This window comes from Mus pahari, chromosome 4 (genome assembly GCF_900095145.1).
Source record: "Mus pahari chromosome 4, PAHARI_EIJ_v1.1, whole genome shotgun sequence".
Lineage (NCBI taxonomy): Eukaryota > Metazoa > Chordata > Mammalia > Rodentia > Muridae > Mus > Mus pahari.
Window position 1 is genome coordinate 99,432,102 of NC_034593.1, and position 20,555 is coordinate 99,452,656.

The window sequence follows — 20,555 nt, forward strand, 5'->3', positions numbered from 1 at the left end:
GAGACACCCTCACTCCGGTGACCTGAAGGGGGGGTCCCCAAGAGGGGGTACTACAAAAGGAAAGATAGAAATTCCCTTTAGTCTGCACATGTAGAGGGCAGTTAGTTCAATGTTAGGTGTCTTCTTCTATTCCTTTATATCCTACTTATCATCATTATTATTATTATTTTGGTTTTTGAAACAGGGTTTCTCTGTGTAGCCCTGTCTATCCTGGAACTTACTATGCAGACCAGGCTGGCCTCAAACTCAGAAATCTGCCTGCCTTTGCCTTCTAAGTGCTGGGATTAAAGGCATGTGCCACCATTGCCCGGCACATCCTACTTTTTAAAACGGGGTTTCTCACTCAGTTTGAATCTAACAGTTTGGCTGGGCAGGTTTACCAATGAGCCTGTGTCTTGTCACTGCCCTCAGTACTAGGTTTTATAAGCATGTGCTGCTAGACAAGTCTTTTGTTTGGGTACCAGGGATCTGAACTCAGATTCTCATGGTTGTGTTGGAGCAAGTACCTTACCACTGAGCCATGTCCTCAGTCCCTAAGTGCTTGTAGTTTATAATACTTCAGCTTAATTACTGATCTCTGTTCAATCAAAAATTGGCAAACTAAATTTCCATATTTCAACTCTCTCCTCTGAACTGAATTTTAAACTAGACTCAAAGCCCAACAGTTGAGTCAACTGTCTTTACTGCAATGTGACATTGCCTTGGTACTGAATCTCTTTTTTTTTTTTTTTTTTTTTTTCCTTCAGTTTTGCAAATTCCCCACTGGGTGAGGGGTGATGGCAGCATCATAATTTCAGTATCAATTGCAGAGGCTCAGAGTTTCCTCATGATTGAAAACTCTTCTCTCATGCAAGGCACTGCTTGCCTGTTGCAATCCATCAAAGAGAATGGAAGTTAAGATAGCAGGGAGAGAATCTTCATGTGTTTTCAAACTTTCACGGAGGCAGAGGGCCATGCATAAATGCAAGGTGAACTGCTCAGGGAGTTCCACCAGACACAATAATAAACAAGCTTGCACGGCAGCCTACTGCAGTGCTTGCCGATGTAGAATGCTTCAGAAAGATGCAAAAGTGGTTCTGTTCCTCTGGGGCCTCGAGCACAGGAGAGCCCAGGCCATTCCAAGTCCACGCACGGTGCCAGCTGTGACTGTTCTGAGATTCTATTTTCCTCATGAAGATGCTATTACCTAACACTGGATGCTTAGAATTCAGTCTCCTCTTCATTCTGTGCGACGTGGTTTTTTTTTGAGGTACTGCCAGATGAGTCACTCCTTATTCCATGTCTGTAAAAATGGTAATTGCTCAGAAAAGATTTTTAAACTGCTCATTTGAATAAGGGGTTTTGAAATTGAATATATCTGAGCACCAAGGGATGTCCATTAATTCATTTCAAAATGTTATTTTCTCCTAATGGTTCCTAGTTTAATGTCAAAAGTTCCTTGCTTTGGGTCGTATGTAGAGAACTGAAGAAGTTAGAAAACCCACTACATCCACTAGAAAGGCAGTATGTAAACCATGAGAAATGCTTTAAGAACTCAAGAAAATGATGCAGGATAGGCTAGAAATGGCAAGTAAGGTGTTTTCAGGCTCTATAAAATTGAACCAAAGGATCTGACCCCATTCTACAATGGCCACTGCAACCATGAATGATGGAGTGACTAAGATTGTGCCTGGGGCTAAGATATGTGTCTAGGCACATATTGGCAGTTGTTTTCTTTGTTTGCTCCATATAAACCGGTAACTTTTACCTTCAGAACATTTTTACCTTTGAAGCTGAGCTCATGAGTGTTTTCTTCCCTTCTTTCTCCATACCCCTGATGTTAGCTGGTCCCGTCATGATCTCATAGCTCTTTGTACAGGCTTCCAAGATGGATTTGTTTTTTCTGTGATTCAGCTGTGCTTCTCTGAGAGCACCAAGGGAGCAAGATCACTTCCCTTTCCCCTTTTATGTCTCTTACATTGTCTTGGGACATAGTAGTATACAGTGAAGTTTCACTAAGTACCAATGTATTGGTCCTGGGTATTGGATTTGTGGTTTCACACATGCTTTGTTAGTGCTTGGCACAGGGATGTATTTACAGTCCTCTTTGTACTTTATACTTGTGATAGGGTCTCATTAAGTTGCTCAGCCTACCCTACAACCCTCTATACTCCAGGAGGACCTTTATGCTATGATTCTCCTGCCTCAGACTTCCAAATGGCTGGGATTAAAGTTCTGATTGGAGGAAGTCTCGAAAAGTTGGTAAAAAGTTTGAGATTAAGACATCATGTATTCAGGCTTTCATTTCACAGACTGGCATAAGGAGCCTCAGGCACCCAAGTTGACCCCTTTATATGCAGTGCTGTAGCTTCTGACACCCAGTCCCTGTCTGAGCAGTGTAAACTCATCCTGAGAGAGGCAAACACAGGTGTGGGTGATCTCTAGTGAGTCTCTGCAGTCGAAAAGATGATTTCAGCACTGATGCTTCTAGCAATATCACTAAAGAAATGCACACAACTAAACCAAAGAGGCATTCTGTCACCATGTGTAGCAAGAGAAAGGCAGAACACTGTCAGCAATTGTTTATCCCTTTCTGTTGCCATGTATATTTTAATATTTATTATAATGGAATTCTGCTGAGGTCAGGGACAAGAACAATAGAATGTTATAACATGATATTTCCTTCACTTTTTGGCTAGCTCTTCCTCGATCAGGCCAATAGCTAAAGGGTATTTACGTACTAAGCTTACAGAAGTCAACATGGCAGAGATCTAAAAAATAAATACCCAATCGGCAGAAGCAGATTAAGGTAGTGCTTGAGCTGTAAATCCTTTGAAAATCAATGATAGACAGGTTTGCAGTTTCCCGTCATGAAGGAGGCAGCATGATAAGGATGCAGTGTGCTTTGGAATGCAAGAAAAAAAAAAGACCACTGTTGGGATGGATGTTTGAAAAATCCATCAAGTAGGTGAGTAGATCATCTTCCAGTCAGACTGCAGCCATTGGGAACACTTAGTCCTAAAGCACTATAAATAAGAGGTCAGGAATTGTAAGAAATTATTCTGCAGACCCCTTCATATTCCAGAGGAATTGCGTCAGGGTCCTCCAGTCTGTGTCACTAGTCCAAGCTGTTGTTGTTAGCAGACGAGGTGTGCTGTCTCCCAGGGGCTTGAAAGTGAGGGAAATGAGGTCACCTTCTCAAAATGACACTACAGAATCCTCATGTAAGTTATCCAAATTGAGAGAGTCAAGTCACCTTTCTGTCATAGAAGGGCTCTGGAAGTGAAGTATATACATGGCAGACATGACAGAGGTGACATTAACCTGACTTCCTGTATTAATGTATCTGACAAATGGGAGAATAAACTCATCAAAGATGGGAAGCCTAGGAAAAGATATCTCCTGAAAAATGGTGGCACTACGGTGTCATTGCTGTCTGAGGAAGAGGACTGGTGACCTGGATGCCCTCAAATTCTCCCCTCCCCTTTGGAGGAAGTATGCATCTGGTAAGATGTGGATGTCAGGATGTTTCAGCCTGATGTTATTAACATGAAAGCCATTTAAATTTCCTGTTCCTGCGCTTACAATGCAGACTTTGGAAGATTATCTGACGCCACGTGCAGGTTTAATTGCAGGAAAGAGGATACACTGGTCATAAGGTTTTGAGTATTTTTAATGTCATAGCATTTATTTTGTATTATGGATAGCAACATGGTGTTTGAGCACAGTTTATCTTCCTATATAGCTATCTTGATGGGGAAAGCTTGCTGATCCTGTGCTAGTTGCCAGTGTGAACACAATAATTATAGCAAATAAATTCAAATGTGGTATGGCCCCAGCACTGTCTTATGTTTATTAGTTAATTTACTCTTTATGTCAACTCTGAATAGTCAGACTAATTTTATAGATGAGGAAAATGTAAATAGAAGAGAATGTGTCACTTGCCCAACATCAACCCAGTCAAATGAGAAGAAAACTGAACATTCAACTTAGAACTAGCTTCTTAATTCTAGGCCATAACCATGATAATGTACAGTCATTCTATTTATTACAGACTGAAATCTCTTATTTAACCATTCTCAAATAGAAACAGAAAATGTGAAAATGAAAAGCTTTTTCCAAAGTACTCCTGAAACACAACCTAATGTGATATAAAATAATCTGGAGAGAAAGGCAGTAACTATTATATATTGTCTCCTCTCCTTCCCCTGGTGAGAATAATCATGTAAAATACTTGATTGACTAAAACTGTTGATATTTTACCTTGGGTTCTATCACAACATAATACATATGCACTGTCTTACCATTCAAAATTCCTGAAAGTGTGGCATTCAAATCCATGACTCTCCTTATGAACTTCAGATAAGGGCTGGGACTTACACGTGAACAGCTTAGAATTCTGCTTATAATATTTGGGTTTAGAAGGTTGTTGCATGCATAGCTGGACCTGCATGTTTCACACCACGGTGACTGAATAGAAGATCTCCGCTTCAAGGGCTGAGGTCAGAGGCTGGAAATAGTCCAGTAACCCAGGTGTGGAATGGTGTCCACGGAGGCCTGTGAAAACCAGCCTGCCAGCATCCGGGTTCTCGGTGGTTGTGTGAGTAGTGAGTACCAGAGAGCCTGTTTTATTATTGAATTTCCTCCAAGATCTCAGATGGTCTCTCACTGTTGGAGACTGAAGACTCTGGTGTTAGAGCTGATGGACTGTGAAGGCCACATATTTCAGAAGACCTAAGAAGATGGATGTGAAGCCAATCTAGCCATGCATGCATTATAGGATTACTTAGGATTACTCAATCATTTGCCAGAATAACAGTTCTATAAACACTTAAAGGGACTAAGAATAAAACAGCCATGCGATTAAATAGCTAATGTTTCAGCTCCTGTAGCTAGACAGAGTTGAGTTGAAATCAGGCTTTCCTTTCTTCTCTTCTCTTCTCTTCTCTTCTCTTCTCTTCTCTTCTCTTCTCTTCTCTTCTCTTCTCTTCTCTTCTCTTCTCTTCTCGTCTCTTCTCTTCTCTTCTCTTCTCTTTTCTTTTTCTTTTATATGCATTAGCTGTGATATCTTAGGAAATCTTGCTCATTCCCTGCATCTGTGTTCCCCCATATTTCAAATGAGATAATACTAGTTCAAAATGCTATTGTGGGGAATTTAAGCTTGTAATGTATATAAAGTGTTTGATGAAGTTCAAAAGCCTAAGTAAGCATCAATAGCTGTTGTTTTGCCATTTTAAAATAGCCAAGCAGTTCCATTGGTTCCAGACATGCTACAACAAATTAAAGTGAAAGAGAAAGAGAGGAATAGCTAGTTTTGCACAGGAGAGTTTAAGTTTCCTTGATGAGTTAGCACCTAGGTAGAGTCTTCAAAGGATAAGCAGGATTTCAATAAATCGAGAAGAGAAGGTACTTTTGGAGAAAGAAATGAACTTTCTATAATGTTGTGATCTATACAAACAGCTGGTAAAGTTGGTTTGTACTCACTAAAACGTCTGGAACTAGAATTGGCTCATGACTGCTAAGCCTGAAACTAAAACAAGAGGACAGACTGAGATGCTAAAGGGGGCAGGGAACCCTAAAAATCTGAAAACAAAAGAACAAGAACAAAACAATCCAGCAGAGTGATCAGGGACAGGGCTGGGAAATGATGAAAAAGTACATGAGGGAAGGAAGGATTCAGGGGCAAGAAATAGCAGTCGGAGCTCTGTGGAGCTGGGAGACTTGGAGAAGAGAATCTTGTTTGAATGGATGTCAAAGTGGATGTCTGTTCCCAGTGGAGCCAGAGACGGCCAACCAAAGACCCAGAGGAGTAAACATGAAATGGTCATTAAAGGGAAGAAAAACCTTGGTGTAAGTCTTCATCCCACCCCTACAATCTGTGCAAACCTGAATCACATGAATCATAATCATATGTTTTCTTATTTGAAAATGTAAAACTATTGCATCGATCTGATAAAACCGTTATGAGTCTAGAAGGGGCTAATGCATTTAAAGTGCTTAGGAAACTGACTGGCTAATGACACACCAATGTGTACATCTGGGACTATAGAAACTGGTCAATGCAAATTTAATATCAGGGAAAATAATATAATAGTCATCAAATTACTTCCCATTACTCAGAGGAGTAGGAGATATTGTACAACAATTCAAGTTGGATATCTGAAAAGTCAATGTCAGATCAATTTAGTTATCCTTATTTGAAGGATATTACAGAAAGGTAAAGTATAAACTATAACTGAACTGACTATGCTTTTATCTGTTTCCATGCCATTCTTTTAAGGGCAGACTGCAAGAAATTCTTTAGACCATCATGCCCACAAGAATATTTTGTAGAAAGTTATTAAACGTTCATTGAAATAAATAAGTTTGATAAATACTGAGTCAAACAGGTTACTTTATGGCCGAACTTCCTAGACATTTGTAATAATGTGATGTGACCATGTAAAAATTAGTAAAACAAAATTTTCTTATTTTGCCATAGAATTTAGAAAGATGGTATGCATTTTTGTGTATGGTGTATATAGGCAAGTATTCACATGTATAAATCTTGTGTGTACCTGCCATGTTGCACATGTAGAGGTCAGAAGGCAGCCTTTGGTGTCAGAAATTTCTTTGCACCCTGTTTGAGAGTGTGCTGTTTGCTGCTGCACAGCCTTGTCTAGCTGGCTATAGTTGAGCTTCTACAGCAGAAGTTCTCAACTGCCCTAACGCTGTGGTCCTTTAATACAGCTCCTCATATTGTGATGACTCCCAACCGTAACATTATTTTTTTTGCTACTTCATAAATCTAATTTTTCTATAGTTATGAATTGCAATGTAAGTATCGCTGTGTTCTGATGACCTTAGAACAACCCCCGTGAAAGGGCTCTTTGACTTTAGAGTGGTCATGACCCACAGATTGAGACCACTGTTGTACACTCTCTTAGCTTCATCTCTCAGCTTGATGTAGGAGCGCTGGGGTTACAGATGCTCACTAACATATCTGGCTTTAATAGATTTTGTGTATCCAAACTTTGGTCCTTGAACTTACATATAAAGTGTTTTATCCATTGACCCATCTCTCAAGCCTGCCATAGAGTTTACTAAGCGTAAAAGTATGGCATTTGAGAAGGAGATGTACAGACATTGTATTTAGTTGGAGATACGGCTTTTACAAGGAGAATATTAAACTGCATTTAGAAAAACATCATGGGTAAGACATTGAGGATTGCTGCTTAATACATTTATTCATGGTAAAGAGGAATCAAGAAAATAATGATTAGGCATTATATTGGACAGAGCTTCTCTCTACTTGAAAAATAAAAATAAAGATCTTCGTGAACATGCATATGTCTTTAAAGGAACTAAGTCTTAAATATAAGCACAATGAAAAAAAAAAACATCAGAGAAGTGCATTGGCCAAGTTTATCATAGTAAAAAGCCCAGAGTAGTGAGGGATATCTAGCAGATCGGGGCGATTTTATTTTCAAGTGTTGATACTCCATACACTTCTTTCCTGGTGCTATATGTGTCATGGGCAAAAGGCGTTGAGTTGCTCTAAAATGGGATAACTTCAGAGGTCAGGGACTCCCAGTAAGGTCCCAGTTTGCGTTCCTAAGTGTGAATGTCCTTGAAGAGGATCCTAAAACAAAGACCTTCTGCCTTTCTACCTCAAACCTGTGAAGAATCAGACACGGTCCTGCCTCCTTCTGATTCTAAGTATAGAGATGGCTAGTGATTAGTGGCATCTCTAGGCCACCAAGGTAAATGTTGAAGGTTGCAGTCCCTTCCTTTCCATTTCAATGACTTGAAGCTTTTTTTATGGAGATATGACATCCTCAGAGTGTCTCTTAGACAGCTGCCTTACAGTGTACCAACTAAAGTTAAGTGAGGATATGTGTGTGTCTCTGTGTGTGTATGTGTGGGAACATGCATGTGCTGACATATCATGCATACGAGAATAACCAACATAGAGGGAAACAACGAAAGTTCAATAGGTTCTGGAAAACCAAATGAAATTCGAAGGACCTTTTAAAAATAACATTACAAAAGTTGAAGTAGAAATAGTTAGGGAGACAAGAAAGATGCCTCTTCTTTAAGCTTTGTTGAAGAGAAAAGTTTGGTACCTGAGTTGAAGAATCATAGTAATGCACTTCTAAGACAGGCAACGAAGTATGAGACATGGAAACACTTTAAGACGAGGATGGGTTATGTTTTGGGAAATTGTTAACCTGGTATAAATAAAACCAGGACAAATAGAGTTTGTATACTACTTAGAAAGGAAGAAAGGGACAAGATGAAGAGACTTTCACCACTGAAGGGAAGAAAGAAATTACATTAATAAAGCTGTCCAAAAGAGGACAAGGCTGTCTTATATAAAAGAATCTTAAAATAAAATTATTTTGTACATTTTGTGACAGGTGTTATGTAAAGCATATCGCGTGAATTAGCTTCTTAATCTTCTCAGAATTCCTGTGAGGGAAGAACTGTTATCCTCGCACTAAGAATGGGAAACAGGATGTTGGTGAGGAGAGATTATTAGCAAGTGGAGGGACGTGGATTTGATCTTGTAACACACGGCCAAATTGTGAAAGTGTTTATTGCCATTTTGGGGTGTTTTAATCACAGCCTGAACTGTTAGAGAATGTGTTGATTTCAAGACTTTCCTATATCATTTTTATAGTCCTCCATCAAGTTCTTGCTGTATTGATGACTGGAACATTCAATTGATCCCTTAGCCATTGGGCGCATATATCACTTTTCAGCTTGAACACAGTTGTGAAAGAATTACAGTAGCTCATAGAAAGCCAGTGAAGTCAGGAAAGGGGATAGTTAAACAATTAGGGAAAAATCAAAGGAGGTTATGGTCACTTGGCGAGGACTAACTTGGTGGCATTTACTATATAAAAAGTTAAGGGAGTAAAAATTTCATTTCAGGAAGGGAGTGTCTCAGAACCAAAGTCTTTCTAGAGGAAAAAAAAATCTGAAAAACTGATTATTTGAGTAACAGTGAGTAGAACAGATAGAGCAGGGCTGTGTCAGGGTAAAGCTAATGTCTTTAACAGTGGCCTAACTGTTGCCCTTCTAGTGACCTTGGTGAGTCTTGGCCTTAAACGTGAGCCAGAGTGCTAGAAAGTATGTGTGTGCTTGGCCCTCTTTTATACTCTCCCATTAAAGGATCATCAGAACCTGAAGGTGATGTGTGGGCCATTGTCACTTCGGGGAAAGCTTTAAACTACGTTTGACAACTGTGATGACAGGAGTTCTCAGGTAGCCAGACATCAGAGATGGCAACGGATAACTTCAGGAAATCCCTTCCAAAGTTGTGACTTCCTGGCTTCCGTGACCACAGAAAGCTCAGAGTCCCCATTAATAAAAATCACCTGAAAAAAGAATCAAGGTTTTTGCTGAAAAGAGCTTTAATGTGTTAATTTTGTAGCAAGAAGTCAGTTTCTCCTTTAACATGGAGAGAAACTGAACATTCTTACAAAGGGATTCTTTTTTAACCTGTGGGAGGACTCTTTTTCTGCTTCATAGAAATTTATCCTAATTTCATGCCCCCACACTCCATAGCTTGTTACCCGGTCCATTACTCCAACATGTAACTTGATAAAGCTAGGTTCTTGTGATATTGGTTTTTCAGTGCTGGCTTCTCCCAGCTGCTGCTTTGAAGTAGCAGATAACATTCTTAGTCTTGCATGGAGCCTGTGGCTCTCTTGTTCAACTTCTCATTGTCCTGTGGCTGTTCTGACTTCTTGCTGTGCGGTTCACTGGGAATCTTGCCCTTTCTCTGCCTTTTACAGAGGCCAAACCTTAGGCTTTTCCAGGTGGCTAATCATTCCATCCTCAGAATTGTGTAGATGATTCAGGACATAGTTCTTTTGCTCCTTAAGCATGGAACATTTGGCCTTTACATATGCAGGGATGTCCCTGAGCTATGCACATGAGTCTTAGTGAATCCTGTAAACAAAGATGGTACCTGTGCTCTTTTACAAACAGACAAAGACCTGTTTTCTTCATGTGGCACCCTAAGGCCACATGCCTTTTATCTAAAGACATCCACTACTGAGAGAATCCAGAGCAGGCACTGCTGGGAAAAGCCAGCTCTCTCCCTAGGCAATCTTATGGGCCACCTAGAAGTGAAGGGGCCAACCTTCTCTGGACAAAGCATCTTTTGGTAGAAACGGAGCTATCAATACTCAAAGGTTTCTGGAACTTGTATATGGATAGTCGGTATTGAGACTTTTCAAGGCTTGCACTGTGGTGATAGGATATTAACTTGGGAGAGGAAAAAATAGTCACCTCCCGCCTCACCTATTTAGAACAAAATTGCTTCTGTAATTTTTAAGAACTATTTTGCAACACATTTAATGGGAAGGTTAGAGGACTGAATCTAAGAGGTGATCAGAGTGCTAACACATGCTTACAAATGGTAAAACCAGGAATAAATCTTATTCTGCAATTGAAAAGGAAAGAGGCAAAGTCTCAATTGCAAGTGGAGCCCAGAAAATCTGAACTCAGCATGCACAGGACATGTTGTAATGGAGCCGTGTTACGTGTTACTCACAGGTGTTGGCAGTGCCTTTGGGGATGGGGAGGTATGAGCCTGGACTCCAAGGTCGGCCCTGGTAATTCTTCTTGCACTTCCCACAGTCTGGACCTGTAGTGTTGTGCTCACATTCACATGTCAGTTTGCTGTTGTCGTACAAACATGACGTGGCATGCAGATTGCATTTGCACCTAGACAGAGGAGAGACAAAGAGTTCATGGTCAGTCAAGTTGCTCTTAGCAGTCTAGCTACCGGAGACTCCCGTGGAGCTCTCACACCACACAGCATTTCTGTGCTATACAGAAACAAGTGTCGAAACACATGGAGACCTGCAAACTTAGACATAAGGAGCTTTGTAACAAAGGGCTTTTGGAGAAGGGACCATGGAAATGTACCCATCTGAAGGTGCCATTCTGAAGAAGCTTAATACTAGTCCAGTCTACATGGGCCTGAAGTCCCTTTGGACAGCTGTGCTCCTAAAGAATTTTCCCCAAAGCCATCCAACATATTGTCTCCAGTGGATGGTTCATCTGACGTCAAAAGTTTGACAAGTTCATGAAGTTTTTTTGTTTTTTGTTTTTTGTTTTTTTGCTTTAAAGAAAGATGTTCTCTTTTTCATATCAAGACAAGTCTCATTTGTTGAAAGAACATGACAGCCATTGAAACAACTTGATACTCAGCAGTTTTCTAAGGACTTGACAGCTTATAATCAGACTTTCTCATTCTGGGATTGAATAATCGCAGGGACCTTTGCATCAAGCCTTACCCCTGTCCCCAGGGAAGGTAAGACAGCAATCTTTATACTTCCCATTCACAACATACATCAACCTATATGGCAATCACAAGGTCTCTCAGAAACAGGCCAACTGACTCTAACAATCCTAGAAAATACAAAATAAAGAAACAAACATGTCCGTGACAGTGATTTGAGGCCACTGCGACTTATAAAGAGCAGTAACATATTAGAAGCAACAGTGGAACACATGATTTCCTAACCCACTCCCACATTCAAAGTCTTTTACATTGTGAAGACCAACTTGCTATTTGTCAAGGCAGCAGGTAGAAAATTGTCTCATATCCTTTCCAGGCCATATCCTCAGGGGTGGGGGAACCTACCTTGACAGAATGACCATGAATAGGAATGTGCCCACACAGAGCAGAATGACCATGAATAGAGCTATGTGCCCACACAGAGAGGACCGGGGATAAAATATCAACATACGTCAGACTCAGAAACTGAAATGTCACCTGTGTGTAGGTGTGTTAAAATGAAAATCTTCTGTGAACTAGGTAAGAATAGCCAGGCCCAAGTTTCATAAAGACAAATACTGTGATGTGGTGTGTATTTTCTTTGGAGGAAGATGTCATAAACTAGAAAAAATAGCAGAATAATTTTCATAGTTGGAAAACTATGAAAGTGCTGATGTTATTTCTACTCTATCTACATAGCAATAGCCATTCTCTTTTGATGCAAATGGGCCCCTATTCACTGCAAGGAAGAAAATGAATGACTATAACTATGACCTAGAGATCCTTGGATTTCTTCTAAGGCATAGCTCTGGGAGCAATGGCCATTCAGTCAAATCTCTCTAGGAAGACCAACCCTCAGTTTCCTAGTGGCTGTTCCATAATGAATAATGTTTCTAGCTACATCTCCCTTTGTGTAGTTATTATTTATGATAAGGTAGAATAATAGTTTCATAAAAGTAATAGAAATTGAACTTAAATATATAAATATATAAATAGTAGTTTTTGAAGATTCACATTTTCACCATCTGTCTAAAAGGAAAGAAGGAAGTAATTCATTTAAACAGTGTTTAATTGTGAACCAGACCCTAGAAAAATCTCTGATATGCAGGCAGTTACATGTGCAAGTGTATTTTATTAAAAGACCTTGTTCTTTCCTGACATTAGCACCTTTATTTATGGATGTGTTTGTACATATGGAGGATGTTTGAACCCCAAGTGTGAGAAACACCAGTTCCCATTGATTAAACATCCTATCTGCTGCTAAAAATGTCAAATAAGGAAATGAACCATGTGACCCCGAAGAATATGCCTGTTTCATGTTTGGAGTCTGAGTATGCAAACAGTCAGTGTGAACTGGATTATATATCTTACAACTTTTAATATGTGCATACTCCTAACTGGTCTTTGAGGTCCAGTCAATTTCCATTCTAAACGTTCTAGACATAATATTAGCTGGGAAAATTATTCTTTGATTAACAAAAGGAGGTGAAAGGAGGATAGATTGTTGTTACTATTTTTTCTCGGATTTTTTTTTTTTTTTGCAGTAAAAGATAGCATTCTAAAAGCTTGCTATCGAAGGTTCAACTTAGTACATAACCCATAATCAAAACTCATACACATCTCTAGCATTACTTTTCTGATTAATGACATTACTTCCATGTGTTGGTTTGTTACTTAAGGTTCTTTGTATTTTTAAAAATATTAACTCAGTGTATGATCCCTTTTATCCTTGGGAAAGAGCAGTATCTACCATGCACCTGGCCTTCTCTGGCTACTTTCTTGTCTTAGTTAGGCCTTATAACCAAAAACACCTTTAGAGGAAAAGGTTTGCTTTATCTTACAGCTTATAGTCCATCATCCAAGGATCTTAAGGCAGCAACCTAAGCAGGGAAAAAAACCTGGTGGCCTGAACTGAAGCAGAAGCCATGGATGATCACTGCCTGCTACTGGTATTCTCTTCTTCAGTTTGCTTTTTTATACACTCTTGGGTTACATACTCGAGTGGCACCACTGACAGTGAGCTAGGCCCTCCCACAACAATTGTTACTCAAAGAAAATGCCCCATGCACTGGCCTTCCTTTAGGCATTGTCTCAACTGGGATTCCTTCCTTCCAGGTAACTCTAGCTTGGTGTCAAGTTGAAGATAGCAATACACAACAAAAGAAAAGAATTCCTAAGCAGGAGACGGCTTCACTTTTCCTTTTGACTTTCGTGTCCCTGTACCTTCATGAACTCTCCTCTTTCTCACTCCTTCCAAGGAGCAAGCACCTCCTGTTAGAACCATCCATATCTTCTCTATGGGAAATTCAATAGACAATCTCTCTTGCCTCGGCTTCCTCGGAAGTGTGGGCTGTGGACTACTCCTTTCACTTGCTGGCTATCCCTGCTGGATGCCTGAGCTCAATGACAGGACCCTCTCTACTGTCCAACCTCTGCACAGGTTGTTCCTTTGACTTCTATCTTAACATTATCAGCCTTGGACACTCTTTTTCCTTCATTTTCCTTTGCTGTCCTAAATTTTCTTCAGTTACAGACATTTTATAACCAATTTATCTTTTTCATCAACCCACAAATGCAAAAATTTCCCTGAAAATGTGTAGAAAATTTAAGGAGACCTGGATTCTCTATGTCCTACAGGGGTCCACAGAAGTCTCTCCTGTTATCAGCAGGTAACATCATGCAATCAACGTGTCCACAATGCCTGCATCTGTATCCTCATCACAGGTCTCTCCCAGTGGCCTCAGATGTATTTATCAAAAATGCCTGTAGACATACGTTTGAAAGGACCCAAACCAAATTTCTGGGTTTTCTCCCCTTACTTACACCATTTCTGAGTTCTGTCTCAAGAATTATTATCTTGGTCAACTGGACCTCTTTTACCTCAGTTTCCAAGAATGGTTCACCCCATTACTTTCATGTTCCACCTAACTGCTCATCGCTCCATATCATGCCCAATACTCAGATGCCTGCTCCTTCAGTGTCTTAGTTTTAGCAGAGATTATGTCATTGGTAGTAATTGTCAGTGTGACTTTGTCTTTCACAACAACTTCCAAACAGAAGTGAACGCTGTAGTTACACTTCTCTCTGCACAACACCAATTCTCAGTTTCAATCAGCCTTACTCAAATACCTTTGGCTCTTTCCTGACTTAGAGCTATTTTAAGATTGTGTATTATTATCAGAATAGGGTCTAAGCTCTGTGATATGCCTTCAAATCCCTCTGCAGTTTACCTCTTTTTTTCTTTTCTAGCTTCACTGTTAAAACCCCTAACTCTATCCTTGGTTCTTTGAACTCTACATTTTTGATACTATTACAAATTATTTATTCTAACTTCAACATTTTCTTCTCCATCCCATTCTCCTTCACCTTGGTAATTCTTCCTTTAGATGTGAACTTTGAAAGCTCAGTGCCTGGTTCCTAGCTGATATTCAAACACGTTTGTCAGTCAACTAAATGCATTTCCCACCATGCAGAATGCTGATCTTCTGTGCATCTACATGGAGCTCTTGATGTCTCTGCAATAGATTCAGGCTGTATTTCAGTTGTTTTTCTGATGTTGCCCTCTCTGAGAGGCAACAGTCATGTCTGCCTATTTATTGCAACAAACTCAGCATGTAGCAAGGTGTTTGACACATTATAGGTGCCCAGATGGTATTAGATGTTTAAACAAGTGACTAGAAAATAAAGAGATCCTATGAAGGTAGAAACCTCATGAGCATGTCATACTGTGTCTAGAATAGCAACAGACTGATAGTAGAGTTAGTAAACATTGGAGCAGATCAAACACTCTATGACATATGATAAAAACTGTCACATGCCTTGTTATTAGTTTTTTTTTTTTTTTACAAAAATCACTCCACAATTGGCAAAGAGAATTCTATCAAATTGATGAGATCTTATAAACCCAATTTAATTTTAATTTAAACTCTCGAGGGTTTGCCAGATGACTGAAATTGAACCTAAGAGCTATCCCATAATGGTCCTGAAAGATCTAGGAAAGGGACATAGTCCAAGGGAGAACAACAGGGTGTGGTATAGGACAGGTGGAGCCTGAGCCTTTTATCTTCAGGTCCTCACACTGGGAAGGCAACCCTGGTTTAGCTGGTGCTTGATGAAGCCTTGCTTTGGCACTGGATAATGCTTAACATGTCTCGAAAAGTGAATCTGATGGTCCTGGGTAGATTTGGAGCTGTCCCTCCTAGTCCTTGTGATAGTGATGTATAAGTGCCAAGTGTTTAAAGTAGATGCAATGGTACCATGGCACTGGCCTGTATTTGGAAACAATTCCCTTTCTCTTTCCACAGCTTGCTTTATTCTTTTAACTCCTATTCCAATCAGAAGCTAAACTCCTTTATTTAGAGCCCTTGCCAACCAGAGTGACTTTTCCTCTGAAGGTTAAAAAAAAAAAAGGAAAGAAAAGGAAAGAAAATGAATTTCAGTGTTGGGTGATTGCTCTCAATTCTTGATGTCATGACCTCTGGCCTTGTGATGGGTGGAGGGCAGATTTCTGATCTATCCCACTTGTCTCTGACAGATTCATTATTCATGTTGATGGTCATCCCTCTCCCATGTCTACCATCACCACAGGAGAGGAAGTACACAGGCAGAGATCTAAGTCTCTGTTAATAGTCAAATATCTGGTGCTCTGAAGAGCTGAGCCTGTTCACTCATGTTGTTTACATACAGAGAACTTATATAAAGATACTGCAGATAGAACTAATTGACTTGCATGTACCTTGAAGATCTATTTGTGTTCAAATATCAGACGCTGTCAAAGAAGAGCTTTTCTTTCAGACATCTCACCAGAAATAAGCTCTACTCTATACTCCAAACTTAATGAACACCAGAGTGTTCTTGCTTTCAACCAGGTCTGTACTTCCTGTATTTTAGTGACCAGCTGTCATGAGTCAATTTAATCTTGCTTATAAAATCGCTCCAATATTTAGTTCTATGCCACCTGCCAGTAGGTATGAAAAACCCACGCAGTCTGCCCGGTTTTTCTTTATAACTTAATATATCTATTCTGGGCCAGAATTTCCTGCCAGCCAGAGGTCTGTGCAGTCTATTAGAAATGTTTCCAGTAAGGACACAGGACAAGGGGAAACTTCCTGTCTAAAAAGTAAATCAGAGAAGCAGGGTCAGGTTCTATCTCGCAGGTTCTGGGTTTATCTACTCTTCTCCTGGACAGATTTGTCATGAAGTAAAAGACATTAAAGCTTCACAGATATTTCAGACACAGAGTAGGAACCTAGCAACAAAGTCACATGGTCATATGCTTTTGTAAAATTTCCTCATATAAGACTTTGTGTGTAAGTGATCCTTTACTTAATAAACTGAGTCTCAACTCACCTCTCTGATAGCTATACAAGATATGCTTTAGTTATTACCAGAACTGACCTGAATCTGTCTTTCATTATAGTTCCCACTCTGGATTACCCTTGATTATATAAATGGTTTTAGGAAATGTGTCAGCATTGATATTGGAGCGTTGTAAATATCTTTTAAAAGAGAAGGACAATCACGTACAATGAGTCGGTCAGTGCTTTTCTGCCTCTGCAACTCCTTATCGTGCTTCCCATTGACACATGAATTCCTGGCTTTTACCTCAATAGGTTATTTGAAATGGAGTTTGTAATAAAGGAACTTCCAGATTCCACGTTCTGGCATTAGTGTTAAAAAATGTGAATCCAAATGAGGGTGCTTCCACTTTCTTGCTATCAACCCACAGATGAATTGATGGTGAATCTTGATTATTAACTTGATGAAATTTAGAATCATCATGAAAAATAAGCCTTTGAGCCTGTTTGGTGAGGGGGATTCTAGACCAGATCTCCCCTAAATGTGGGTGGCAGCATTTCATGGGCTGAGGTCCTAGACTGACTACAAAGGAAGAGGGGTGCTGAGAAGCCTTCTCCACACTTTATTTTCTGACTGTGGTTGTAATGTAACCTAACCAATGTAACCGTCCCACACTATGTGCCATGTCCTGCCCACCATGATGGAATGTTCTTTCAAATTGTGACCCAAAATAAGCCTTCTTTAATTAAGTTGCTTTGGTTTGGTATTTTGTCAGAGTAAACAAGAAAATAAGTATTTGCAGATGACCAACTTATCAAACAAATAACAACATGGCGCTAATGTAGACAGAATACTCCCAAGCACAGGGCACTCTACACAGGTTTCTGTTTGTTTGCTTGTTTGTTTTGTAGATGTCACACAGATTTCTACAAGCTTCAAAATAATGTCAAGAGTTTGGCATTAATAACTACAGGTGATGCAAGTGAGTACTAAAGGGTTATAAAAACAAGAGACCAAGATGGAGCAGTCATTCAGAAGGTGGGCAGGCTGCCACCAGAGCCCTCTGCTTGATGCTTAGAAGGCTCTCTCTTTAAAGTATGGTTTAGCCTCAGTTGTTTCCTTGGTAAACCACGGACAACAAAGAACGCTTGCGGAGACTGAACAAAATAATGCATGTCAGATGTGACTATCAAGCACAAAAGCCCTAATAAGTATCTTTTAAATATAAATATTTCTATAACTACTATGTCAACTGTCAATTGACCTACAAATTCTTCCCAAAATTATTCTGATACCAAGTAGGAAGCAACCTGGAAATGCCTACAGGTATTTAATCTACTGTGTATCCAAGAGGAGACATACATAGAACGTAGTCCATAAAATGGCAATGGTCTGTCTATTTAATCCTGATGGAATCAGGACTTAGGCTAATGAGTCCATATTGTCTCTAACATACAGATGGTGAATTTCCTTTCAGCCATCAGAGAGACAACCTCTACTGGTAAAAGAATGTGGAAGGGTAGAAGCTGCTCTGCTAAGTGTCTTCCACAGGTCCCTCTGATAAAGGCTTGCTCTTCTGGTTTCTGCTACTGGAAAGTAGAAGAGTCAGGGGATGTGGGCGGCATAGGTTGAGGAACCCTGACACTCAGACCAGCTCAACTACAGTTAGGAAAAACTAGGTCAAAGTGCCTGCCTGTCAATGGAAAGGAGCAAGAGAGACACATCTGCTTTGTTTCAAGCATATCTTTATCGTAAACACATACTAACCTATCATTGTATGTGTATGTGGTAAGTACTTAAACATAGATTATTATTACTACCATCATTATGATTAATCATTTCTCTGGATTGATCATAATCCCACAAGAAAAAAAGGGGTCCCAATCTTCCTGGGGTCTTCCTATCCATTTCTTCCTTTAATAACAGACCTGAGGGCAGCTTATCACTGAATGTACTTTTGGTAAAATATACAATATGTAAAGTGCAACTTGAAGTAGAATGTGGCTAATAATAAGCCTTTTAAAATAAGCTTCCCCATGCCTGTGAGTGGAAGAGCAAAAGAGACTGGAACAGTGGGTTTGCCTGGGACATCTGTACAGTAGGGAGAGTCACCAGGAGTGAAGGGACTATCTCTGTAAGACAAAAGAGCTACTTGCCATCCAGTGGGAAAGGTTATTCTGCCACAAGCATTTTGAGTATCAACCAGGGTCCTAATTGGGACTCTCTTCTTCTGAGCTCTGTTCTTTGGAAAATAAGTTCTGTAAATGGATTTTCACGGACTTGCTTGAGAAGCACAAGTAATGGCAGGTATAATTTTCTTTGGGGACTTAAAACAAAGAAGAAGATTATGATCCGCCCTTCACTGACATGATCTTTTGACCATTTTAAAATATAGAAGGTTATTTGCTTGCCTGCAGAGTGACAGAACAAGAGCCAGTCTCTTCTGAACTTACAAAGTACAGTGAGCTAGATACCTTGCATCTTAAAAACCAAAAAAAAAAAAAAAGTTTCTATTTAACCCTTCCTTGAGACCCTAAACTTGCTTACAGTGTCTGACTACATGGTTCACTAAGCTGTGGGTTATTTTAAGTGATATCAAAAATAGCCCTTTTCTTTTTCTATTTCTAAGATAGCTAGCAAGGGTAAAGTACCATGACTGTAAAATTAAAAATAGGAGCTTATACATTTCAGATAATGCGCTATCTGAGCTCAGTGCAGAGAAATGATGGTACTGCGAGACCTGTTACTAAACTTATGGGCATCCAGCTAACGGTTAGTCCAAAGAATGAAGACGATACAAGATGCATCCTGTCCATGTTGCCACACAGTTCTGAAGGCTGACGAGTAAAGACCTTATTAAATTAAAACTAAGATAACCCCAGGCCAGGCTGTAATTGAAAGATGACTCCTGATGCTTGCTTGATTCACAGAGATAGTGGACCAACAGTGGGGTATCCAGTCCCAAAGATACAGATTCCTAACATTCACGCAGCTAGGCTTTGTAAGAGATGAGACAATGTGGTCCTAGGTGCTTGGAGTCTGGAGACACAGGAGTATGAACTCGTATTTTTGGTCTGCCATGAATCTACTGACTTCTTCATGGTATCAGTTATCACTTGTAATACAGGTTTCCAAAGAGGACCACAGCAGTCAAAAGGACTTTTGATGAGCTCAGGAAGTTCATACTCAGCCATTCTGTGACTCCTACTAATGAACTTCTACTTTTTTGCTCCTTAGAGACACACAGGGAACACTTTCTTTCACCTAGGTTTAGGCAGCTCTTCAGTGTGTATGCTTGTTTTCCTAAAGCAAGGCTCATCTAAGCAGATGTATGAGAGTTAGATTACATGGAGAAGCCTAGATAAATATCAATATGGAAAGAAACTCAAATAGCTGGCCCTGTGTGCAAGAATAGAACCCAATTCATCAGCCTTATTCTGTACTTTAGTTTACACTAAAAATTTTGAGAGGAAATTGAATTAGATTCCCATGGGTGGTATGGAAAATTGGGGAAAATAGGTTTCTTCTAATTCTCCCTTCTTGAGGAATAAGATAATATCCAGTAAAAAAGTGTGCACCTGGCACAGACTGTTTTTATTCCCTATGTTTGGTGGCCCAGTTTTACTAACCTCTAGAAAAGACAAAGTTTTAAAGGCAAAAACACATAGCCAAACAAAAGATGAGAATGAAAACGATAGACACACACACAAAGAGGGGAAAATGGTGCCAATATGAACCTGGTCCTGCTTTGTGACTGAGACTGATTCTCCAACTATAGCTATGGGACCTCATCCTGTTTCATGATTGGTGATGCAATCTGTGACAGTCTTAGAATCAAAGACTACAAAGCAAAACAACAACAACAACAACAACAACAACAAAAAACCCTTGTAACAGAATTGAAAACAATGAGATATGACGTAGTCCAAGAGAAATGGCGTCACCGAGACAACACAAGTAGCCCGTGGCCACAGGGTTTATCAATAATACCACTATAATA

The 20,555-nt window shown here is 39.8% G+C and overlaps 1 protein-coding gene across 8 annotated transcripts in view; it reads right to left on the bottom strand.

Moving 5' to 3' along the window:
• Ntng1 (netrin G1) overlaps positions 1–20,555 on the bottom strand; it is a 348,447-nt gene that overhangs the window by 76,844 nt on the left and 251,048 nt on the right. For all 8 annotated transcript variants that reach the window (XM_021195663.2, XM_021195668.2, XM_021195669.2 and 5 more), the window contains exon 4: positions 10,526–10,698. In XM_021195663.2, the coding sequence (XP_021051322.1) occupies positions 10,526–10,698 (173 nt within the window). The remainder of the gene's footprint in view (positions 1–10,525; positions 10,699–20,555) is intronic.